The sequence below is a fragment of the Salvelinus namaycush genome, chromosome 1 (assembly GCF_016432855.1).
Source record: "Salvelinus namaycush isolate Seneca chromosome 1, SaNama_1.0, whole genome shotgun sequence".
Lineage (NCBI taxonomy): Eukaryota > Metazoa > Chordata > Actinopteri > Salmoniformes > Salmonidae > Salvelinus > Salvelinus namaycush.
In genome coordinates, this window is record NC_052307.1 from 70,206,876 (window position 1) to 70,233,621 (window position 26,746).

The 26,746-nt window shown below is 42.0% G+C and overlaps 1 protein-coding gene across 1 annotated transcript in view; it reads left to right on the forward strand.

Annotated features, from left to right (window-relative positions):
* Positions 1-26,746, forward strand: part of LOC120048085 (transcription initiation factor TFIID subunit 4-like) — an 87,801-nt gene that overhangs the window by 29,920 nt on the left and 31,135 nt on the right. The window contains exons 9-12 of the mRNA XM_038993787.1: positions 7,426-7,595; positions 10,269-10,399; positions 11,401-11,526; positions 14,620-14,676. Of these exons, the coding sequence (XP_038849715.1) occupies positions 7,426-7,595; positions 10,269-10,399; positions 11,401-11,526; positions 14,620-14,676 (484 nt within the window). The remainder of the gene's footprint in view (positions 1-7,425; positions 7,596-10,268; positions 10,400-11,400; positions 11,527-14,619; positions 14,677-26,746) is intronic.

A 26,746-nucleotide genomic window follows, 5' to 3' on the forward strand; every position in this document is an offset into this window, starting at 1 on the left:
ATGTTTATGTTTACCCCCTGTTAATATAGACGTTTATGTTTACCCCCTGTTAATATAGATGTTTATGTTTACCCCCTGTTAATATAGATGTTTATGGTTTCCCCCTGTTAATATAGATGTTTATGGTTGCCCCCTGTTAATATAGATGTTTATGGTTGCCCCCTGTTAATATAGATGTTTATGGTTGCCCCCTGTTAATATAGATGTTTATGTTTACCCCCTGTTAATATAGATGTTTATGGTTACCCCCTGTTAATATAGATGTTTATGGTTACCCCCTGTTAATATAGATGTTTATGGTTACCCCCTGTTAATATAGATGTTTATGTTTACCCCCTGTTAATATAGATGTTTATGTTTACCCCCTGTTAATATAGATGTTTATGGTTACCCCCTGTTAATATAGATGTTTATGGTTGCTCCCTGTTAATATAGATGTTTATGGTTGCTCCCTGTTAATATAGATGTTTATGGTTGCCCCCTGTTAATATAGATGTTTATGGTTACCCCCTGTTAATATAGATGTTTATGTTTACCCCCTGTTAATATAGATGTTTATGTTTACCCCCTGTTAATATAGATGTTTATGGTTACCCCCTGTTAATATAGATGTTTATGGTTGCTCCCTGTTAATATAGATGTTTATGGTTGCTCCCTGTTAATATAGATGTTTATGGTTGCCCCCTGTTAATATAGATGTTTATGGTTACCCCCTGTTAATATAGATGTTTATGGTTGCTCCCTGTTAATATAGATGTTTATGGTTACCCCCTGTTAATATAGATGTTTATGGTTGCCCCCTGTTAATATAGATGTTTATGGTTACCCCCTGTTAATATAGATGTTTATGGTTGCCCCCTGTTAATATAGATGTTTATGTTTACCCCCTGTTAATATAGATGTTTATGGTTACCCCCTGTTAATATAGATTGTTATGGTTACCCCCTGTTAATATAGATGTTTATGGTTGCCCCCTGTTAATATAGATGTTTATGGTTACCCCCTGTTAATATAGATGTTTATGGTTGCCCCCTGTTAATATAGATGTTTATGGTTACCCCCTGTTAATATAGATGTTTATGGTTGCCCCCTGTTAATATAGATGTTTATGTTTACCCCCTGTTAATATAGATGTTTATGGTTACCCCCTGTTAATATAGATTGTTATGGTTACCCCCTGTTAATATAGATGTTTATGTTTACCCCCTGTTAATATAGATGTTATGGTTACCCCCTGTTAATATAGATGTTTATGGTTACCCCCTGTTAATATAGATGTTTATGGTTACCCCCTGTTAATATAGATGTTTATGGTTACCCCCTGTTAATATAGATGTTTATGGTTACCCCCTGTTAATATAGATTGTTATGGTTACCCCCTGTTAATATAGATGTTTATGGTTACCCCCTGTTAATATAGATGTTTATGGTTGCCCCCTGTTAATATAGATGTTTATGGTTGCCCCCTGTTAATATAGATGTTTATGTTTACCCCCTGTTAATATAGATGTTTATGGTTACCCCCTGTTAATATAGATTGTTATGGTTACCCCCTGTTAATATAGATGTTTATGTTTACCCCCTGTTAATATAGATGTTTATGGTTACCCCCTGTTAATATAGATGTTTATGGTTACCCCCTGTTAATATAGATGTTTATGGTTACCCCCTGTTAATATAGATGTTTATGGTTGCTCCCTGTTAATATAGATGTTTATGGTTGCTCCCTGTTAATATAGATGTTTATGGTTACCCCCTGTTAATATAGATGTTTATGGTTACCCCCTGTTAATATAGATGTTTATGGTTGCCCCCTGTTAATATAGATGTTTATGGTTACCCCCTGTTAATATAGATGTTTATGGTTGCCCCCTGTTAATATAGATGTTTATGTTTACCCCCTGTTAATATAGATGTTTATGGTTACCCCCTGTTAATATAGATTGTTATGGTTACCCCCTGTTAATATAGATGTTTATGGTTGCCCCCTGTTAATATAGATGTTTATGTTTACCCCCTGTTAATATAGATGTTTATGGTTGCCCCCTGTTAATATAGATGTTTATGTTTACCCCCTGTTAATATAGATGTTTATGGTTACCCCCTGTTAATATAGATTGTTATGGTTACCCCCTGTTAATATAGATGTTTATGGTTGCCCCCTGTTAATATAGATGTTTATGGTTACCCCCTGTTAATATAGATGTTTATGGTTACCCCCTGTTAATATAGATTGTTATGGTTACCCCCTGTTAATATAGATGTTTATGGTTACCCCCTGTTAATATAGATGTTTATGGTTGCCCCCTGTTAATATAGATGTTTATGGTTGCTCCCTGTTAATATAGATGTTTATGGTTGCCCCCTGTTAATATAGATGTTTATGGTTGCCCCCTGTTAATATAGATGTTTATGGTTACCCCCTGTTAATATAGATGTTTATGGTTACCCCCTGTTAATATAGATGTTTATGGTTACCCCCTGTTAATATAGATGTTTATGGTTACCCCCTGTTAATATAGATGTTTATGGTTGCCCCCTGTTAATATAGATGTTTATGGTTGCTCCCTGTTAATATAGATGTTTATGGTTACCCCTGTTAATATAGATGTTTATGGTTACCCCCTGTTAATATAGATGTTTATGGTTACCCCCTGTTAATATAGATGTTTATGGTTGCTCCCTGTTAATATAGATGTTTATGGTTGCTCCCTGTTAATATAGATGTTTATGGTTACCCCCTGTTAATATAGATGTTTATGGTTACCCCCTGTTAATATAGATGTTTATGGTTGCCCCCTGTTAATATAGATGTTTATGGTTACCCCCTGTTAATATAGATGTTTATGGTTGCTCCCACCCTCCCTCCAGGTTCTTCAGCTCGTTTCATCTTTGTAAAAATCGTCTTAATGAAAAATGATCTTTACAATCTGACCTATAAGTATAGGTGCTTATGTGTGTGTGTACATGCGTGATTGCGCACATCGTAGTTTGTGAGTGCGTGCGTATGTATGTACATTTTCCTGTCCTGCTACGCATTCAAAATGTAACGAGTACTTTTGGGTGTCAGGGAAAATGTATGGAGTAAAAAGTACATTATTTTCTTTATGAATGTAGGTGAGTAAAAGTACAGTACAGATACCCCCCAAAAATACTTAAGTAGTGCTTCAAAGTGTTCTTATTTAGTTACTTTACACCACTGGCTCTGAGCCCATAGTAGGCCACCAGGTTCATGCTAATGGCCTCCCCTCCTGAGGGGAAAGTAGCCGCCCCGGGCCCTGATTGATAAACCAATAAATCTTTAGTGGCCTTGATAATTAAGCTGTCAGGGCTGCTTGTTACTGACAACCTTTTCCCTCTGGTGCTTCTGCCTCCGTGTTTACACAAACCACGCATTGTCTCCCTGCCCTAGCAGTGCACTCTACTGGCTAACCATACAGTACATAGGCTACACACTAGTTTCATGTCAGCTCAATCAAATAGGGTTCATATATCCTTACCAGCACTACCCCCTCTACTCTGCTTGTTGACATGGATTAGGAATCCCTGTTGTCTGGCTGTGTAGTGTAGTAGTCCCTGGTAGGGCAGGGCTGTATGTACCTCTATACTGTTCCCCTCCTGAGGACATAAGAGCATGTTGGAACAGAGCCCTGTGGCGTGTGTATATCCTCTCACCTCAGAGCACTCTCAGCCACTCCCTCCCAGCATTGGTGCGCAATAGGCCAGAAATGGAGAGGGATGGTGGGAGTCTCCCCCCTCTTAAAATAGTGATGATACTGAGATTGTACTGTAGGCATTTTTTGTTTGATCTTAAATACTCCCCCCTCCTTCCACTGCCCAGTGTTGTGCTATGTAGATGGTGTTTTGTGTAACATCAGATTTGTATTGTTTCCCTTTGTGAAGAATATAATGCTAGGGTTGAGTAGCTAGGTGGATAGGGGTTGAATAGACTATGATCTCAGAGATTCAGCTTATAACCAGTCAAACATGCTCCAAATAGAATCAACCAGGCATAACCCCTCTAGTGTTTCCACCTTGACCTATGTATTTATTTATCTGTTGTGATGTGTTGTTCTGCTGTGTTGTGTTGTGATGTGCATTGATGTGCTGTGATGTGTTGCATTGTGTTGTGTTGCATTGTGCTGTGATGTGTTGTATTGGGCTGTGTTGTGATCTGCTGTGTAGTGATGTGCTGTGATGTGCTGTGATGTGATGGGTTGTGCTGGGTTGTTATGTGAGTTCCAGTGTGCTCTGTGGTGGTGACCACAGACAGACAGACAGACAGACAGACAGACAGACAGACAGACAGACAGACAGACAGACAGACAGACAGACAGACAGACAGACAGACAGACAGACAGACAGACAGACAGACAGACAGACAGACAGAGTGAGTAGGTTTACAGTGCTGAGTGGAAGCAGCTGGTCTCTCCCTCCATGCTTTCTGTAAACACCCAACATCCGCTTTAATCACAGCCGGCCCTCATCCCCTAGTTCTCAGCCGTCTCAGACGTCGCCCCCTCAGCCCAGTGCCGCGGCAAGTAGCCTAGTGGTTAGAGCGTTGGGCCAGTAACCGAAAGGTTGCTGGATCGAATCCCGGCGCTAACAAGGTAGTGTTGTTCTGTCGTTCTGCCCCTGAACAAGGCAGTTAACCCACTGTTCCCTGGTAGGCCGTTGTAAATAAGAATTTGTTCTTAACTGACTTGCCTAGTTAAATAAAGGTTAAAATGCCAGCGGTGAGCTCACCATCATTCCCCCAAATCCTCCTGCCCCTCCACTGTATGTCTGGTCTGGGGCATACGTCCCTCTACCCCGGCCCCCATCCAGCTCATTCACGTCCAGACCAGGCCGGACACACAGAGAGGGAACGTGTTTAAACAGCAGTACACTGGCTTTGATACATATTGGCAGCAGTCAGCGTTGTCTAAAGCGACAGGCTGTAGTGCACATTGAGGAACTAAGGAAGCTGTAGTGGCCTGAGCCTGTATGTGTGACTGTGTGTGTGTGTGTGTGTGTCTCACTCACTGTGAGGTATGACTAGCTACATCGAGGGGTCTCAGGGGTGTTAGTCACTCAGATGGCTCGGTGGACGACCCCTACCTTGGCACAGGGGGCACTCTCTGGGGGGAGGTATCAGAGACGATCCCTGTCTGGCCCTGGATCCTGGTCCCTGACTGGATGCCCCCATTCCACACATACACATGCTCCTTCTAAATGGCAGAGCAATCCAACTCCCCACCTATGGCGTGCCCTCTCTCCCATTTAGGTTTGATATGGAAAATGCATGCATATGTATACATGTTGCTCTGGGTGTCATGTCCCGCAGCAAAGCCAAACCAATCATTGAGAGGTGTCTTTTCCTCCACAGTGGAACCTAATTACATCTCACCTTTATTAGTGAGAGGAGAAGGTACTGTACATTCGTTCAGGAGTCTTTTTGTTGTTGTTGTGTGTTTCATATCTAATTCCCTCCTTATAATGTCAGCCATGTCTTGCATTTCCATTTGGTTGTAGCCCCCCCAAACACAGGAGACATCTAGCTGTGCTATTAAGAAACAGGAATAAGGGAGTTATTTGGTTAGCAACATAGCATGTCCATGTCCACTAGCTGTGTAGTGTAACTTTATGTGTTATTCATCATTACATATGATGGTTTATTTATTTAATGGATGATGAGGTTAGGAGGCCAGGTTGTTGGGTGTTGATGAAGATGACGGTGCTGAAGATGAAGGTGTATAGCCTACAGGAGGGGAGATATATAATAATAACATAGTGTAATCTCCTGTATCATGATAGTGTTGTTGGGTAGATTCTACATGGAGGTTCATTATTAGAGATTATGAGAGAGAGAGAGAGTGAGAGTGAGAGTGAGTAGAACTGGGACAGGGACTGGCAGGGTGAGTAGAGGGTCTAGTGAGATCTCTTGGTGCAGGAAGGAGCTCTAATCGTCTTTGTCAACCTCCTACCGGGATGTCAGAACTCATATAGGTGCTCGTGGCCTTACAGAGGAACAGGAAGACATCAGCGGGGTGCGATGCCTGCCACTAACGATGGCGATGTGTTCCCACACACGGACGCCCGCCCGCCTGCTGCGGGCAGAGACTAGGGAACAAGGCAGCATCAACGTGTGTGGCCCCCGCAACACTGACGGTCAGAACCAGCGGCTGCTGGCGGTGCGAACGCCAATTAGTTTAGAGGGGAGGCGAAGGAACGGGCGAGGGAGGCAGTGAGCGGCTGCCCTGTGTGTGTTCTGTGGTTCTCTGTGCCCTCTGTCACCGCCACTGTGTGGTTCCTCCAGCCCAGCCCAGCGGGCGATGGAGGGAGGCAGAATTTCCATGGATGATGAGCTCAGGGCATTGCCAGCCACAACCAGGTTACCACAGCATTCGTTCCCCTGTTAGGGTACAGTAGTCATTAGCACTCACTCATAGAGACTGGAAAGAGGATTTAGGCCTTGCGACTGTCAATTTCAGATTCACCCAACACCTCAAATTAAAGGAGAACTGTTTGGGTCAGACACTCCATTCTTTTAATGATGGTCATCCTTGGGGAGAACCTTGACCCCAATGGGTCTTCTTGGTCCTTTATCCCCTTGTTACTGTTTACCTCAAATACGATATCTAATACATTTTACTGATCCAAACCTATGTATGAATTCTAAAAAAGCTCAAATGTAAGAAAATGAACAATGTATTGAGAAGCCAGCTCGTGTTGTGAATCAAAATGGTGGTGGATATTTCCACTGGACTAGTACTGGATGATATTGCTGTTCTCAGCAGAGTGGTCTGTATACAGTGTTTGTTGATATTAGTATATTGCCAGATTCATCACACAGCAGTTCCAATCCTCCTGTGCATCCTTACCCAGCTCCCCGCCATCCAAACGTTGTCAATCCTACTATATGCTGACTCAAATGGACTCTGGATGGAATAACACCTATTCAAATGGTGTATTATTATGAGCAGCTTATACACCTCTGAATCATAACAATGCAAGTGCATACACTACATTCCCTGTACGATTGCACCTCGAATGACATGAGAAAATCTGTCAGTTGTCCACAGGAACAGCTCTGTAATTGTCTATAGGGACATGTAAACTAATACTGTAAAAAGGAGACATATAGTATTGTTTTATACAGACATTGTTGTAAGAGCTAATGTACATATATGTAGGATCTTAATTTGAGCCAGTTTGCTACAGCAGGAAAATAGTCCTGCAGCAACAGGACATGTGAATTATTATGTGGATTATAAATCATTGACATTTTTGTAGGGCTTGATACATTTTTCATGAGGGCAAAACAAGTCTGACATTTCTAAGTGGAAATGACAACTTTAGATTTATTTTTAAAACTCAAATACACTACAAGTTTGCAAAAACAAACTACATCTGAAAATGAATCCTCCATCTATTTGTTTCCAGGGATGATGATGACATTAACGATGTGGCGTCCATGGCGGGGGTGAACCTGAATGAAGAGAGCGCTCGTATCCTGGCCACCAACTCTGAGCTGGTGGGAACACACATCCGCTCCTGTAAAGATGAGGCCTTCCTTCACCCGGGCCTGTTACACAGACGCATCCTGGAGACAGGTACGGACAGTACACTACTACAGTACGTTATAGTACATGATGACACCCTCACTAGAGAAACCTCTAAAGACTACCCATATAGTGTATGATAATGAGGCCTTGTTCACAGCAATAGAACAATAGAAGTTGCATACACAGTAAGTCTTTAAAGTCATTAAACCATAGAGAATTGAGGTGGAATCATGTACAGTATCGTTGTCTTCACGGTTAGTATTATCTCCAGGTCCATAATAATAATTCCATAATCATCAAGTGTTGCCGATGATGCTGATCTTCATTTTCATCATAGTGATTATTATCTTCAGATTTATCTTGAATTTATTCATGAACATGTGTACCAAACAGAATCATGTTCCTTCAAACGTGTGTTGGTTTAGAAAATATAGGCCTGTCTGTGTGTGTGTGATGAAATCTATCTGTTAGCTTTGTGTTTTCTTGTATTCTCCTTGTTGTTTCTGCATCTGTAGTGTCATCACTAAAGACAGACAGTTTGATTTACTTCCCCTGATGGGATGTTGCAGGCCAGGCCCGAGCAGACGCTCCTTTCTGGCCTCCCTCGTTTTAAACTTGATGCACTTAACAGTTCTTTCACCTCCTTTAATGAATTCTTCAGTGTCTGTCTGAACTTACTAGACCCCAGGACCTGACATAAATACTTTATAGAGCTGTCTTTTGAAGGCTGCTTGTCAGATTGTCCTGTGGGCTGAAGGAAGAGAGTTACAAGACTTGATTTTGTTCTTCTTCTGTCTTTTGATTGTAATCTCCACATTCAGATACTGTCCTATTTGTGAATCTGAGTTGATACACGGATATATATTACCATAAACAACTAAGTCTTGAGTACACGTTGCATTATAAATCACACAGTAGAATAGAATTCAAGCACAACAGGGAGTTTCAGTGCTAAGACGTTTCTTCCTGTTATACCTCAATTAAGTATCCACGGTGACGGTGACAATGAGGCCCAGAGGTCATGTGCTGTTAGACGGTACATTGGTGAGGTTGTTATCCCGTCGCCTTGGGGAGGAGGGGTTAAAAATGTAAATCTTGTTCTGGGGGCTTGGTGCTGTGCGGGGGCCGGGTGGGTGGGAGGCCATGGTGCCCCCTGCTGGGGAAGTGGCACTTGGGCGGCTTTGTTGTGTCAGTGATGGGCTGTGGAGAACTCTCAGCTGGCAGCAGAACCAAGGGAGGCTCCCCAGCCTGTCAACTCTGCTCAATCAGAGGCTAGTGGGGATGTGGTCCTCCTCACACAGTGGTACACAGCCCTGACTCACCCCTCTGCTTCATGCTGCCCTCTCTGCTCTCTGCTGCCTCCACTGGACAGGGAGATGTACAGTGGAGCAGGGTAAATTCAGACCCGGTGAGGACCAGGGAACCCTGTGTCTTTCAGAATGTCCACACACAGATTGGGAGGAGAGGAGCTTGTTTCTCTCTCCCTGTTTCTTTCTTTCTTTCTCCTTTTTTCTCTCTCTTTCTCTTCCCATATCTCTCTCTCCTCTCACCCCCCTTCTCTCTTTCTATCTCTCTTCTCTCTCCCCCTCCCCATCGTTCTTCAGGCTTGTCCTTGAGCCATAAACTGCAAGCAGCAACTCCCTCCTGACTCCCAGGGCCTAGAACATATGCACAGCTGGAGTTCTCTAGAATAGCCTCTCAAAGTAAATGTGCACTGGTACCTCAGAGGTCCAATTCTGCAGAGACGCATACAGAAGTACTCAACTCCAAAGAGACTCACTCGTGTTCAGTGCAGAAAGTTCACTTTTCTCTATTTAAGGGCAGATGAGATTACCAGTAAAAACAGTACAAAATAAAGCCTGTTAAGGTGGTTGGAAACTAACACTAAAGCAATTCAATGCTGTTTAGACTCTCCTATAGTCCTAAGTGAGGGGCTGGTGTGGACTACATTGTACATTGAGGAAGGTATTTATTTCATAGAGAACTTGGCTTTCTTTGCCTTAAATATCTCAGTTTGTAGGAGAGTGGAAGCCTTTAGTATTTTACCTTTTGACATCGCTTACGAACCAGAGAAAATGTTTTTGAATTTTCACACTAATTATCAGGCTTATACGGATCTCGATCCTTTCGAGATGTTAGACTGGGAAAAGATGTGTGTACAGTACGGCTGATTTAAATAATTGGTGTGGTTTACTTAAAAGTGTACCAGAGAGAACATTCTGTTAATGGAATATTAAAAAGGAAGAAACACAGATCCTAACCTCCTAAACTCTGTCCTCTGAATTATGACTTCACAAACTGTTTACTGCCAGAAAACTAGTCGAAATGATCCTTTAAAGTTAAGGTTGGCCAATGTTGTTTACAGCTACACACATGAAAGACTGCAGAGTAAGAGCTTGGCAATTCATACTTGGATACTATTCTCAACATGGCACTAGAACTGTGAAACGTCTAGACAGAGCTTTATCATTATTAAACTAACTACCTTTTTCACACTATCGTCCTGACCTAAACCAAACTGTGCTGGCTCAAATGTTTTGCTTTGTCCTTTTTAGCATGGTTCCAACAACTATGGTGGATGTGGAACCAGGCCAGCTCATTACAGCTTGGTTTGGTTCGGCTCAGCTTGGTTCAGTAGTATGAAAAGCCTTTTCAGACTGGGATTTGGGGAGATCAGCGTGTATTAATGTTGGAGTCCTTCTGTCTGTCTGTGACCCTAAGCTAAGAAGTTTGGCGTGTCAGAGGTTCCTATGGAGGCTGTGAACTTCATCTCCCACGCTACCCAGTCCCGACTCCGCACTGTGCTGGAGAAGGTCTCCTCCATCGCACAGCACAGGATGGACGGCGGTAAAGTAAGTAGTTGTGCCAGAGACAGACATACCTATGAGGAGGTGGGCGCTTTTTACACTTAAGTGATAAACACCATAGCACAGTTTCCACAGAAACATATTCTTCAAAACTTGAAAAATACCTGATAGATCTTTTGCAGGCCTCTGTCTGGCACACCAGCATGGGTGACATGAACTTTTAGCCTTGAATATAGCAATGTAACTACGTTTAATTGGTTTACAATAAAGTCAATTCAACTCTGCTCCTTGTAAAAGAAAGAAAGCAAAAAACATAGCAACTTTGAAAGCTGTTTTCCTGTGTGTATGTGAGGCAGAGGAGAGGGGTGGTGGGCTACAGCTGTCCCTGTCTTGTTTAGTCTTTTTTGCGGTTTGTAAATGAGGCGTGTTAGATGCGTGAAGTCTCCTCGTCTCTGTGAAGCCACTCTGTTGACATCAGCGAAAAAACCAACCGGGCGGGCGGCCTGAAAGAGAGAGCACGGCTCGACTGAGTTACGGAGGAGGAGAGGAGTGCAGGCTCAGCTCTGAACAAAGGAGGAAGGATGAGAGAGACGTGCGCGTGGTGACAAACCCTCAGATGTCACTCCACTCTGTGCTCTGCTCTGCCACCCAGCTCCTCACATCGCCACAGAGAGGGAGATAGAGTGAGAGAAACTGATAAAGGGTTTTGGGGGAGAACAGAGAGACAGAGACACACACAGGGAATAAACAATTGTCATATTAACTTTTTGATGACCCACAAACTTTGTTTTCCTTCTGAAACTTGTCTCATCTTTCCATCTTCCAAGTGTAGAACAACATATTTAACACAACGAGAAGCGGTGATACGTGTAAACAAAGAAAAGTTGTGATTAGTTATCCAAACTGGTGGTTGAGAGAGACGAGGTGTCTAAAGTTGTAATAATATGTTTATCCAAACTTGTGGTTAAAATGAGATCTTAGTATCTTAAGTTATTTTTCCTCCACTCACTCTTTTTCTTTCTTCCCCCCTCTCTGTCTCTCTGCAGGATGAGGAGGGGTTTGAGCAGTCGGCAGACGTGCGTTCGCAGCTAAAGTTCTTTGAGCAGCTGGAGAGGATAGAGAAGCAGAGGAAGGATGAACAGGAGAGAGAGATCCTACTCAAAGCAGCTAAAGTAAGTCCTAGTCGCCTTCTTGTTATAACGGCATATATCCCTTTTAGTTACAACCACACAGTCAATGAAGTGTTTTCACATTCAATCCTGATCTTTAGCCCAATTTAGCAATACGCTGAAATCTTACCAGTTTCAGTTACCCCTTTTCCAAGCCTACCTAATACACCATGAAGGCCAGTGTAGGGACTGTAGCTCTGTTGCTATTGTGTGTGTTACTTGTGTGTAAGGTGGTGTGTAAGGTGGTGTGTAAGGTAGTGTGTAAGGTAGTGTGTAAGGTGGTGTGTAAGGTGGTGTGTAAGGTAGTGTGTAAGGTGGTGTGTAAGGTGGTGTGTAAGGTGGTGTGTAAGGTGGTGTGTAAGGTAGTGTGTAAGGTAGTGTGTAATGTAGTGTGTAAGGTGGTGTGGTGTGGTGTGTGTTCCTTGTCATTGTCTAGGGCAGTGTGGTGTCTTCACTGTTCCTGCCCAGGCCCTAGCTAACAGATGAAACCGATTGCGCCCTCCGTAGAGTGACCTCAGTGTGTTCTCCCACCCCCTCGCTCTAGGGCTCCTTTGTCCTCTCATTGTCCCCAAACACAACAAGCAGAGGAACCACTGTGGAACTCTATACAGTCCTCTGATCTGATCCTCCTCACATACCCGCTGACACGCCCAGAGCTAAAAGCGTGTCGTGTCAGCCATCTCAGTACTCAGGAGAACCAGCTTCAACAGTAGTGGGCAGGGGAGCCTCAGAGAGCCTTACAGTCTCAGAACAGATGAATTGCATCTAGGCAGTCTCTGCACACTCATGTGTGTCCATCCAGTCACACTCAGGCTGTTGAGACTGGTGTAAACACTTCTTGCACACACTTAACTTGTATAAGATTGTGAAATGACTTGAATAAATTCTCACTTACTTCATACAATCTATCAAATAAGACAGGTACATAATTCATTAGACATACAGTATGATGCAAAGGTTCAATACTGTCACCACCAATAGAATGTGTTTTGAAGGGAAATGCCCCACGGTGAGACATTAGAGAGAAGCTTGCTTCATTTAATACATCTTCAACAGAGACAATGTCCCACAGCTGATTGCATTACCACTTCCCTGTGTTAACAGCATTGTTATGGTCTGGTCCTGCCTGCCATGCAGGACATTAGAAACAGTCAGACTGATGAACAATGACCCGCCTTGCCGCTGTTATAGTTGGTAGTTAGGAAACTACTGCCTTGACAGCAAAGCTGTTAAGCACCAAGCTTTATTTTGTTATTTTAAAAAGATGCAATCTCAGGGCCTAACTGTAAGTGTCTTTAGAAGGAGTATATGACAGTAAGTTTTACTTAACATCAGTTTATCACACATGAAAAAATCTTTGGTATAACTGTATAACTAATATGCAATATGTATTGTCTGGGCTCATTATTATGTCATAGGAGGGTGGCACATTAATTAATCTGATTTCCACTATACACTTCCTACAGTATATTTCAGTTTCTAACTGGTATATTCAAACAGTAGTGAGGGTGGAAGCCACTGTACTGTTATGAGAGAGAGAGAGAGAGAGAGAGAGAGAGAGAGAGAGAGAGAGAGAGAGAGAGAGAGAGAGAGAGAGAGAGAGAGAGAGAGAGAGAGAGTGAGATGAGATGTAAAGCATGTCAGTACCACCATGGCCCTTTGTAAACAGTCCATCTTTGTCCCTGTTTTCTCCCCGCTGACAGCCAGGCTCCACGCTGGGGCTCCCTTATAATTTGACCTCTTAAATAAGAATCTACTAAAATAATCCCCTCCTCCGCTCCCACTCCTCCGTCCATTTAAAATATGACTCAGGTCTTCAGGGATGCTCCGGCCGACTGGAGGGCAAATGCAGTCGTTTTAGTTGAGACACCGACCAGTACGTGAACCGCCTGATATATTTAAAGCCAATTAGCAAGGAGTAGGGCAAGACGACTGCATCTGTTCATGAAGGCGGGATGGAGGGAGGGAGCCAGGGCACGGGTAGCTAGACTCTTGCTTTCCAGCACCACTGAAGGCAAATATCATTTGATTGCTTATAGTAGAAAAAAGAAACATCAGGAGGAGCATCACGTTCAGAGATATTAATGAAGTAGTCTTTAACACCACCGGGATGACCATGCTCTTAGAGAGGTTAGGCTATGTTAAAGACACATTGGACCATTACTAGTCATATCCCTAACCTTCATTCAAGCTAAATGAATTTATGCTAGTTAAACAGGAAGTCCATTTTTTATAAAATGATTCCCATTGCTATGGCAGGGGGCAGCACTGTTAGCTGCGTGTATTACCATAGCATAGACGAAGACCTACGGGTCGAAACATTGTACAATAAAACTGTGGGAACATTCAACAGTGTATCTATCTTTCTTTCATAGACTCATAGGAGAAGTACACTGCGTCTCTGATAGCTACAGTAGGCAAGTACTGTGATAGTGTGGTGATCTGGCAGGGTGCCACTAACAGTGAGCTTTTAGAAGAATCCCTGTATGGTTAATTGGAAGCCCTGTGGTTAACAGCTCACACAGACAGGTACAAGCTGCACAGGCAGCTCAGCTCTCACTGACTAATTACAGTGGCGCTCCAGTACTGTGGACTCTGGTCCTGACTCTAGAGAGATCCACACACACACACACACACACACACACACACACACACACACACACACACACACACACACACACACACACACACACACACACACACACACACACACACACACACACACACACACACACAGCAATGGCACTGGAACAAAAGAGGGACAGACAGACAGAGTGCCAATGCCTGTGACTTTCTGAGTTTGAGCACATTCTCCCGGCCCTGTGTGCTCTGCTGGCTCGCGCAGAATTTTTAATAACCTCCTTTGATTAGAGTCTCCCTCCAGCAGCTTATTTACGGCGGGATTTGGCGCAGGTTTAAAGGGCACTGGCCTCGGGCGCTCAATTGCACTTCTATGAATCCAAATACGATGTCCTTGACACCTTGTATCCTGTTCCCATTTTGTACTATTTTTGTGGTGGCTGCAACAGATGAGGGGGTCCTTAAACCAGCTGTTAACCTGTGCCCCCCCCCCCCCCCCCCCCCTTAACTCTGCAGAGTCGCTCCAGGCAAGAGGACCCAGAGCAGGCTCGGCTGAAACAAAAAGCTAAGGAGGTAAGCGCTGTGCTGGAGATCATTACCCTTGACATTTTCCCAAGACTTCAACATATAAATTTTTCATGCCTTGCTACATATGTAATGCCATTTAAAGGTCTGACTTAAAAAGTTGTAGGAATTATTTGTGCTGATTGATGTCCGGCTCGTTTGGAAAAGTGGTTTCTATAGAACAGAGACACCACACCAAAGAGATCCTCTTCGTCTTTTCTCTCTCTCTCTCTCTCTCTCTCTCTCTCTCTCTCTCTCTCTCTCTCTCTCTCTCTCTCTCTCTTTCTCTCTCTCCCTCTCTCTTTTCTGGCTCCCGATAACATTTTGGAGACTGCTGTTCATTGTGCATGGCTCTTTCAAAGAGATAGATTGGGTGAGCATATCAGTGTTGTGAGTACCGGTTTAATATTCACCATAGCACTTTCCGTAGAGCCATTTGCAATGTAAAGGCTGATCGAAAAATGTTTACTGTCACAGTTATGTATACATTTCAGTTTAAAACATTGAAATGGCTTTGGCACTGTAGGCGCACAAATGGGAAATATCAGAAATAAAGTAGGAAGCGAATGTGCTTATTTGTTAAATTGAGTTGTTTTAGTCTCCCAATTTTCTAAACAAATAGACATTTCTATATGGGGATCATGTGGATCCCAAAAAGTAGACCACTCTTCTTCTTTGCGGTTTGTTAATTTCGTGAAATAGTTTGGCTACGCTGAAGTTGGTATGTGTTCATGTTAATCGACACCTGATGTAGTATGTTGAAACCGGAAGAGCAAAAAATGACTTGTGATTATTGAAAGGAAGAGTAAGAGCATAAACACTCTGTACAGCTACAGTGTCTTCAGAAAGTATTCATACCCCTTGACTTATTCCACATTTTGTTGTTACAGCCTGAATTCAAAATGGATTAAATATAATGTTTTTCTCATCCATCTGCACACAATACCCAATAATGACGAAGTGAAAACGGGTTTTTAGAATTCTTTTCAAATGTATTGAAAATTAAATACAGAAATATCTAATTTACATAAGTATTCTCACCCATGACTCAATATTTTGTAGAAGCACCTGACAGAGATTACAGCTGGGAGTCTTTCTGAGTAAGTCTCTAAGAGCTTTCCACACCTGGATTGCGCAACATTTTCCCATTATTCTTTTCAAAATTCTCAAAGCTCTGTCAAATTGGTTATTGATCATTGCTAGAGAACCATTTTCAGGTCTTGCCATAGATTTTCAAGTAGATTTAAGTCAAACGTTTAACTCAGCCTCTCATTCACTGTCTTCTTGGTAAGCAACTCCAGTGTAGATTTGGCCTTGTGTTTTACGTTATTGTCCTGCTGAAAGGTGAATTCATCTCCCAGTGTCTGGTGGAAAGCAGACTGAACCAGGTTTCCTCTAGGATTTTGCCTGTGCTTAGCTCCATTTCATTTATTTTTTATCCTGTAAAACTCACAAGTCCTTAGCAATTACAAGCATACCCATAACATGATGCAGCCACCACAATGCTTGAAAATATGGAGAGTGGTAGTCAGTAATGTGTTGTATTGGATTTTCAGCAAACATAACATTTTGCATTTTTAATTGCTTTGCCACATTTTTTGCGGTATTACTTTAGTGCCTTGTTGCAAACAGGATGCACGTTTTGGAATATTTTTATTCTGTACAGGCTTCCTTCTTTTCACTCTGTAAATTAGGTAGGTATTTAGGAGTAACTACAATGTTGTTGATCCATCCTCAGTTTTCTCCTATCACAACCATTAAACTCTGTAACTGTTTTAAAGTCACCGTTGGCCTCATGGTGAAATCGCTGATCGGTTTCCTTCCTCTCATTGGTCTTTGTGGTTTAATCTGTGTTTGAAATGCACTGCTTGACTGAGTGATCTTACAGATAATTGTAAGTGTGGGTTACAGAGATGAGGTAGTCATTTCAAAATCATGTTAAACAGTATTATTGTATGCAATTTTTTACTCCTGAACTTATTTAGGCTTACCATAACGAAGGGGTTGAATACTTATTGACTTAGCTTTTCATTTGTAAAAAATGATATTCTAAAAACATAATTACACTTTCACATTATGGGCTATCGTGGGTAGGCCAGTGACCAAATAAATCTCAATTTAATACATTTTAAATTTACAATGTAACACAACAGAACGTGGAAAAAGTTAAGGAGTGTGAATACTTTCTGAAGGCACTGTAGACCATGGTAGATCTCTAGCAACATAGAGCTGCTTAGCCCCATTTCAATTCTATGTCCATACTAGTGTACCACTTAGTATGAAGCAATGTATTGGACATGCATTCCAAATGGTATGCTATGGACATTAGAATGGGGATCTTCTCTCCTCCACTCTGCTCTCTGTAAAGAGATCTTACACTACCACCACACCAGTGTGAGGTGAAGTGGTGCTTTTCCTTGGCTCTGTTCATTCGTTTAGAACCTTGAGACTAGATCTCAGCCTCCCCATAAGCCCTAGCTGCATATGCAAATGAGGCAGTGTAATAGGCTGTGCTGCGATAGGTTCGCCCCGGGGCGGTGTGATCAAAGTGGATCTCCTCCCCGTTAAGTGGCAGGCCGCTCATCATCTGGATGGGGCCAGATTATCTCCTGAGAAAGAAACGCGGCACGCGCACATTCTCATTTTCATTTTAGAATTTCAGAAGGAGCAGAGGGAGGGGGGTTGGGGGGGTGAAATTGTTACTTTATGTAATGTTCAGTACGACAGTCAGGGATGACACCACTACAGGGGGAATTTTTTTCCACTGTTTTTTCATCCCCCCTTCTCTCTTTTTTTTGCTTAATGGCTGTCGTTTCTCAGTCCTGTGCCTCTCTGGTTTTCATCACCTTACTGGCTCAAGGGGACAGAGCTAGCTGTTTGTGTCACCACGGTTACCGCGGAGGGAGTCTGTCGGTGGCGGCTCCTCATTCAGCACATCTGCACAAATTTCATCAGGATAATGAGGCTGAGCTGCTCTTCCAGGTGACTGATGGACGGGTGGACAATCCTGCCACCCCTCTTTCCGAAAATAATTTTCTATGACAGTTATACTTGTTCCAAGAAATGTGTTTGAAATTGAGTTGGCACCTGATTTGTTTGTAAAGGCAGGTGTGGTATATTGGGAGGGAACAGTGAGGTGTTGTTGGGGAACTTTATTGAGGCGCTTACAGGTGAATTAAACCCAGTCAGAGTGGGATGATAGCATGTGTATGATAGAGACACATACTCTGGTAGTGTGATGGCAGCCTTGGCCCCATGTGGCCTCTATCAGACCTCTCCAGTTTCCACCTCAACCTAATCCATCCCCCTTCCCCGTCAGCCTTCAGAACCGCCCAGGCAGATAGCAAAAGCCATAAGGCCAAACGTGTGTAGCGCCCCTGTTTCCTCCATTCAGAAACATTCGCCCAAAAGGTCAGATGGGCTATTTTAGAAATGCCCCCAGTGAAAATCAATGGCCAAAACGAGTATTCCTCATTTTTTTCTTTTTTGGTCTGGTCTGTGTGCTCTGTCTGAAATCCCACTGAGGCAGGAGGTGAGGCAGTGCCTCATCATCAGGTCCTCTCAGCACTGAGAGAGGGGTGGGGGGGGGGGGGGGAGTGGACCAGACCTACAATCATCACAGTGTCAGACACACAGACACACTGCGGCCATAGATTCATCATCAGAACTCCGTCTGGAGGCAGGGAGAGGAGAGAGGAAGACTCTCTCTGGTCTAAACTCATCATCCCCAGGACCTCACATCCCATTGGGCACATCACGTCATTTCAACGTGGATAACTTGGTAATATTTGGTTGAGACGTTGATGAATGAGATTACAACCTATATTCACCCAGTCAAAAAGACAGCCAAAAGTTAGTTGAATTACCAATGTGGTATCACTCTGCTTTCAACCATCTAAAAGCACAACTAAATTCCAATAGAAAAACTATGTCTTATTTTTAGTTGTCGCCCAAATGTACAGTATATCACTCAACCATTTAAAAGCACAACTAAGTTTAAAAGGGAATACAATGTCAGATATTTTGTTTTGTATTAATACAACCGATTAATGTGTTATCACTGTGCTTCATCTAATTGCAGAACCAAACAACCTGGGCTACAGTTGAAATTACATAAAAAATATATGGCGCAAGTGATTAATGCTGTTCGAGATTATTACAGCAATTGTAAAAATCTCCACAAACCTGCAACGACCTATGCATTCTTTTTATGAATACATAAGAAGTCATTTTTACTTACAGTAACCTGAAAATGAGGCCATGGATGTGTTACTCATTTTAAGGTTTAATGTTACATTAGCTTGTAAGATATTTAATTATATTTAGGCTATTTAATGTATTACAACAGTAATTTTGAATTGTGGTTGGTTGACAACGCAAACAACATCAACATTTGAAGGAGATGTATCTACTGCTTGGATAGTTTCATCTGAACCACCGGCTTAATCCCATTCTTTAACTTTTATTTTTGGTTGAGTTGGAGATGGGAATTCAACATACTGTATCATTTGTTAACTTGTCAACAAGTTAATAGGCTAAATGTATTGTATTTCAGAAGTGATATTGAAATGTTTTTGCTTGTCAGTGCAACCAAATTTTAACATTTGAAGGAGATTTATCTTCTGCTTGGATCGTTTCTTCTCTGTGCCGCTGATGTAGTCTGGGTTTAATTCCAGTTTGTCTACAAATGAATAATTCATATGTTGGATTCACATCTCCATCTCAACCAAAAATCTAAGTGAAAGAAAAGGACTAAATCAAATCAAACTTTAAATGCACTTTAAATAAAGTTTGATTTGATTTAGTCCTATTCTTTAACTGATTTGGTCACATTTATTTTGCTCTGTTAAACCTTCCCTTTGGAATGACTTCAATAGCAACAGTGAATCTATTTTGTTTTTAAGTGGAGATCCCTCGACAATCGTTCTCATGATATCACATTGGTAATAGTCAGTGACAAATATCAAAGTTTATCAGGGCTGGGCTCATTTAAAACCCTGGATGGGAGACCAAAGGGTACCTGTAGATAGATCAATTCTCTTGTAGGAAGTGCTGCCCAGCCTATAGTTTTTTGTCTGAAAGTGGATATAACGTTGAAGATCTGACGTAGTTTTAAAGGTGCAAATTCAACATATTTTATACAAGGTTTGTCTATGTTGCAATTTGGTTACCATGATAACATAATCCTGTGGTTGAAATTTTACCCTCAAAATAAGAGTTGATTACTTTTTTCAAATTCAATGTATTTTTATTTTCCACGTAGATTCCACGTCACAATACGTTGACAAATAAAGTTGATTCAACCAGTTTGTTCCCAGTGGGATGGTTCTGGCTTTTAGCCTATGATTGGTTGGGAGGAGTCGGTCAAACGTCTGTCAGCTGATTGGGATAAATGGTTTCCCTAGAATTTGTTGCCTTTGTAAGGACAGGCTTTTATTTTGATGATGGCCCTTATCCTCCTAATTTCATTCTCGATCAAACCAGCTAAGAAATGCAGGTCATTGATGTTTCGGGCCATGGCTTCAGAATCTAATTTGTCGAAAACCATAAATAATTGATGGTAAATGTGTTATTGGAAAAGCCCAATTATATTTTATACGCCACATGCAATGCCAAGGCTGAGTGCAAAGCTTTTTGCGTCAGGTTTCCCACTAAAAGAAACATATAGATAATTGAAATAGTTGTAAAATGGGTTACAGACTTATCACAGCTTGATACACCTATGATAAACTTCCTGGCAAAATAGGAATTGAAAGAGGTGAACTTTGGCATCATCAGGTGACATGTTGATGCAAAGGAATATCAGGGGATGGACAGTTGGACACAGAAGCCTGTCTTTTGTTCCTTCCTCAAACACACCTGATTTAAATAATCAACTAATCATGGTCTTCAGTCTGGACATGATTAGCTAAGCAGGTGTGTTACTGCAGGGCTGGAATGAAAGCCTGCACGCCCAGCTGCTATCCAAGACTGGAGTTTTACATAAAGATGATCCTCCACAAGAATTGAACATAGCCAGAGTATTTAGAGGCATATCACTATACAGTTTATGTCTTTGACTATAAAGACTGTCAGTGAGACTGTTGTTAAGACAGCTCTTGGTTGCTCTGAATGACACCCCCATATCGGCATCACGAGCAGGGCCGGTTCCAGGCCAGAGGGGGGCTGAGGGGGTGTTGGGGTGCGGGTGGTGAGATGTGGGAGCCCCTGTCTTCCCTTCCTCTCTCTTCTCATCCAGCCAGTCGGATCTGTGTCCTTGCAGCGTTGCTCCACTTTACCTCAGAGTGATTTCAGACCCGTGTGAAACTGAGAGCTGTCCAATGGGAATCTCTCAGCTTTTTGTTAGAATAATTTTCCTCAAATATTTTTCCTCCTCGGGCGTTCAGAGGGAGTTTTTTCTTGCCTCGTTTGCACACCAGGATTGATCATGAAATGTCTTGAACCACGCAGCAATGAATTCTGCCCACGCTCAACTCTCAACCTTGTATGGCACCAATTAAAAGCAAGAGGCGTTATATGTACAGTATGTCCTAGCCAGATGCATAAACATGTACATACATCCACATAGTGTATTACTGGATTGACTTGGAGTCAGTAGCATCAACATGACATAGAAACACTGGTCAACATTTTTACATTTTTCTCTTCCCACCTCCATCAAGAGATATTGTAGATTTAGCCAACTTATTTTAATTATAACCTCTGGATGTAACCAATGTGCTCCAAGACATCATTGGCTCTAAGACACATGTTCATGATTTCCCCAGCATCCCCCACAGATGACCAGGTCACATTTAGCCTGTAAAGGCGCTTGTGCAACAGGCCCCGTCATGCAGCGCTATTTCTCCTCTATTGTCAGAGGTGTCAGAGGACAAGGCTACAGTGCCATGCATTTATTACTACTTTTGTGTCTGTTGTATCTGTGGTTCACGGCCTCTCATTGCTTGGCCCCACAGAACCCGTCATCGTACCCATTGTAGAGTGCTCGCTGTTAGGCATGCTCAGGGCTAAAGCCTGTCAGAATAATCGCTATGATTATGAAGCCAGTTTGGGCTAGTTAACAAAGCGCTGACATTTGGTGATATACTGTAAGGACCAAAACATGGCAGTAAATCTCTCCCTTTCATTGAACTTTTACGTTTGGCTTTTAAAATATGCTCTTTGAGAGTCTCTGTACATGGAAGATTGTGTTCTACTACAGGAAAAACAGTGAGGTTAAGTACTAACCTCTTAGTGGTTATTACAAATGTGTATGTAGATACATGCAAATATCAGATATCCACAGGTCTTCTCAAATATTTCCCATTGTTGAAGTGTTTCATCAGTGTTGTTTGAAAGATCAAAGCGGCGCAATTTAATTGTTCATTTAATTATTTCAGAATGAAGATCTGTTTTGATTAACTCCTCAATATGCACAGCCTACTAAATAGTCCACACTAGCACTATTTTTTGTTTTATTTGTTGCTTTGTTGTCTGGAGTTTCAACTTCTCTGTTTTTTTTCCTTTCTTTTTTTCCTCAAGACATATTATAAAGAAAAAATCACCAGGCTTTTAAAAATACCTTTGGTGTTCCTATGTGTTTTGGAATATTACAAAGTCCTGTAATGAGAAGGAAAACAACAAAAAAATGAGATTTGCCTCAGAGGGAGATTGCGGCTCGTCTTCTCTTGCAAAAGAAGCCTGTAGGACCACTTTTTCTTTGTGCGCTGTAGCACTCCTTGGGACTCCTGCGACAGGGGAATTGGGTACGCTGAGCTACGCTCGTGGCGGGGTGCCAGCCAGCCTCCCTCCGTTCCCGGGATAACAGGGAGAGGAGAGGAGGCAGGGTTGAGGACACGTTTCAATTAGGGAACAAACACCACACACACAGAGGAGAGAAGAAGAGCTAAATCCTGACCAGCCAGACCAACTCATATTCTCTTAACCTCTTTCCTTTCTAAACTGTACCTGCACTGGAGAACAATAGCTCAACCAGCCTGCCCCCTTTTTATTCGAGAAATGTAATTTGTATAGAAATTCACGGGGGAAGGAAGAGGAGGGTAGTGTAAAAGAGAGGGGTCTTTCTTTGTGAGTTGATTCTCTAAGTGTGCCAGCTCTGCCTGCATGTTTCCATTAGATTGTCATGTTGGCTAATTAGAGAGCAGCAGCATGATTCACCTTGGTAATTAGCAGGACTTGCACACCACGTGCCTGGAGGCTAGTGTGAAAGAGGAGCCCAGCCTCAGTGCCCTGCAGTCTCCTCTCCCCTCCACTGCATGCCTGCCTTCTCTCTCTCCCTGATTCCCTGTGAAGATTCTCTCTCTTCTCATCTACCTTCCACTTTTTTGATTTAGAAATGAATAAATCATTGCGATCGTCCTCGTCCTCTTGAATATCTGAGTTCACATCTTTTCCTAGATGCAAATGATACGTGATCAATAGAAAGGTGATGAGCACCGAATCTAACTCTTCAGAAAGAGAGGGGAAAGAGAGAGGGAGAAGACTGCTAGCCCAAGCACGGTCGCATGTAAAGGGAGACAATGTGAAAGAAGAACATTTCAAGTTGGACATTTTCCCTTAGATAAGCATTATTTTTAATGATCACCGCTTTCCTGGCGCTTCCTTATAATGCTGCTGCTTGAATATGCTTATCGGTGATTTCTGGGTTCCTCTGTTTAAAAACGTATTCTTTAAAAAATAGTCTACAAATGTTATTCTAAGGAATGAAAATACTATCTCTGTGGATGGGTTTTGGAGTGTGTTTTATACACAACCAATTTTATATACACAGTCTTTATACACGGTTTAATTTCTGCAAATAAGTTGCAAATAAATACGAACCGTAGGGTCGTGATAGTGGCCCTCACACGATGACCTTAGCTCCGGGGAGGGCTCATGGTGCTGAATAATTGGTTGTTGGCTCTGGAAATAGTTCTGACGTATCCATCCAGCTCAGGAGGAAATAGAACATGCTGAGACTATAACTAGGGTTCATTTCCATAGGTAACGTATATGTATAATGTATATGACAGCAAACAGATGCTTTCTTCATCTCTCTATTTTATGGTGAAGAAAAACACTTGACTGAAATTCCTCAATGTGGTATTAATCACTGCACATTCATGTATTCATTGTGATAAGCATGTCTATGTATAATCATTTGTTAATGCAGTGACTCATACCTACCTACAGTATGTGTGTTTACTCAGAATAAATACATATTGTGGTACATAAAACATTTGTAAAAACAAAAATTGAAAGACGCTGTCCTACAATTTTCTTTCCTGTATCTATTTGGGATCATTTGTATCCAAATCCAGTTCAGTTAAAGGGGCAATCTGAGATTGCTACATCCATTTTTGGACTTTTAAATAGATTATATACCGTGCCTTCAGAAAGTATTCATACCCCTTGACTTATTCCACATTTTGTTGTGTTACAGCCTGAATTCAAAATGGAATACCTATTTTTTTTTTCTTCTCACCCATCTACACACAATACCCTGTAAAGTGAAAACATATTTTTCAAAAATATCTAATTTACATCAGTATTCACACCCCTGAGCCAATACTTTGTAGAAGCGCCTTCGGCGGCAAATACAGTCTTGGGTATGTCTATCAGCTTTTCACATCTGGATTTGGGGATTTTCTCCCATTCTTCCTTTAAGATTTTCTCAAGCTCTGTTAAGTTAGATGGGGAGTGGCGGTGAACAGCAATCTTCAAGTCTTTCCACATATTTTCAATGGGATTCAAGTCTGGGCTTTGGCTGGGACACTAAAGGACTTTCACATTCTTGTTCTGAAGCCATTCCAGTGGTGCTTTGGCTGTATGCTTGGGGTCATTGTCCTGTTGGAATGTAAATCTTCACCCCAGTCTAAGGTTGTTTGCACTCTGAAGTAGGTTCTCATCAAGGATTTACCTGTATTTGACTCCATTCATTGTTCCCTCTATCCTTACCAGTCTACCAGTCCCTGCCGCTGAAAAGCATCCCCATAGCATGATGCTGCCACCACCATGCTTCACGGTAGGGATGGCGTTCGACGGGTGATGAGCTGTGCCTGGTTTTCTCCAAAAGTAACTTTTTGCATTCAGGCCAAAGAGTTACATTTTGTCTTATCCGACCACAGAATCTTTTGCCTTTCACATGCCTTTTCGCAAATTCCAGGCGTGCTGTCATGTGCCTTTTTCTCAGGAGTGGCTTCTGTCTCTCCCATAATGCCCAGATTGGTTAAGTGCTGTAGAGACTCCATGACCAAGGTTCTTCTTGCCCGGTTGCTCAGTTTGGTCGGAGGGACAGCACTAGGCAAAGTCTGGGTAGTTCCATATTTCTTCCCCAGATATATGCCTCATCACAATTCTATCTCAGAGATCTACAGACAGTTCCTTGGACTTCATGGTATAGTTTCTGCTCTTACATGGACAGGTGTGTTTCTTTCTAAACCATGCGCAAACAATTGAAATGGCCACAGATGGGCTCCAGTCAAGTTGTAGCTACACTTCAAAGGAAATCGGATGAACCTGAGCTCAATTTGGAGTGTCATAGCAAAGGGGTGTGAATAATTACTGTATATGAATAAGATATTTCTGTATTTCATTGTCAATACATTTGCAAACATTTCTAAAAGCATGTTTTCACTTTGTCATTTATAAAAAATATTTAAAAAAATAACCTTTATTTAACCAGGTAGGCTAGTTGAGAACAAGTTCTCATTTACAACTGCGACCTGGCCAAGATATAGCAAAGCAGTGCGACACAAACAACAACACAGATTTACACATGGAATAAACAAACATACAGTCAATAATACAATAGAAAAAGTCTATATGCAGTGTGTGCAAATTAGGTAGGATAAGGGAGGTAAGGCAATAAATAGGCCATAGTGGCGAAATAATTACAATATAGCAATTAAACACTGGATTGATAGATGTGCAGAAGATGAATGTGCAATTAGAGATACTGGGGTGCAAAGGAGCAAAATAAAGAAATAACAGTATGGGGATGAGGTAGTTGGATGGGCTATTTACAGATGGCTATGTACAGGTGCAGTGATCTGTGAGCTGCTCTGACAGCTGGTGCTTAAAGTTAGTGAGAGAGATAAGCATCTCCAGCTTCAGTGATTTTTGCAGTTCGTTCCAGTCATTGGCAGCAGAGAACTGAAAGGCGGCCATAGTAGGAATTTACTTTGGGGGTGACCAGTGAAATATACCTGCTGGAGCGCGTGCTACGCTTGGGTGCTGCTATGTTGACCAGTGAGCTGAGATAAGGCAGGGCTTTACTTAGCAAAGACTTATAGATGACCTGGAGCCAGTGGGTTTGGCGACGAATATGAAGCGAGTGCCAGCCAACAACAATTATGGGGTGTTATGGGTAAGAAAAACATATATTTAATCCATTTTGAATTCAGCCTGTAACAAAACAAAATGTGGAATAAGTCAAGGGGTATGAATACATTCTGAATGCACATCGATTTTTGAAGAATATACAGTACCAGTCAAAAGTTTGGACACACCTACTCATTCAAGGGTTTTTCTTAATTTTTTGTTATTTTCTACATTGTATAATAATAATGAAGACATCAAAACTATGACATAACACATATGGAATCATGTAGTAACCAAAAAAGTGTTAAACAAATCAAAAAATACTTTTTATTTTTCAAAGTAGCCACCCTTGGCATTCTCTCAACCAGCTTCACCAGGAATGCTTTTCCAACAGTCTTAAAGGAGTTCCCACATATGCTGAGCACTTGTTGGCTGTTTTTCCTTCACTCTGCAGTCCAACTCATCCCAAACCATTTCAATTGGTTTGAGTTTGGGTGATTGTGGAGGCCAGGTCATCTGATGCAGCACTCCATCACTCTCCTTCTTGGTCAAATAGCCCTTACACAGCCTGGAGGTGTATTGGGTCATTGTTCTGTTGAAAAACAAATGACAGTCCCACTAAGCGCAAATTAGATGGGATGGCATAATGCTGCAGAATGCTGTGGTATCCATGCTGGTTATGTGTGCCTTAAATTCTAAATAAATCACAGACAGTGTCACCAGCAAAGCACCCCCACGCCATCACACCTCCTCCTCCATACTTCACGGTGGGAACCAC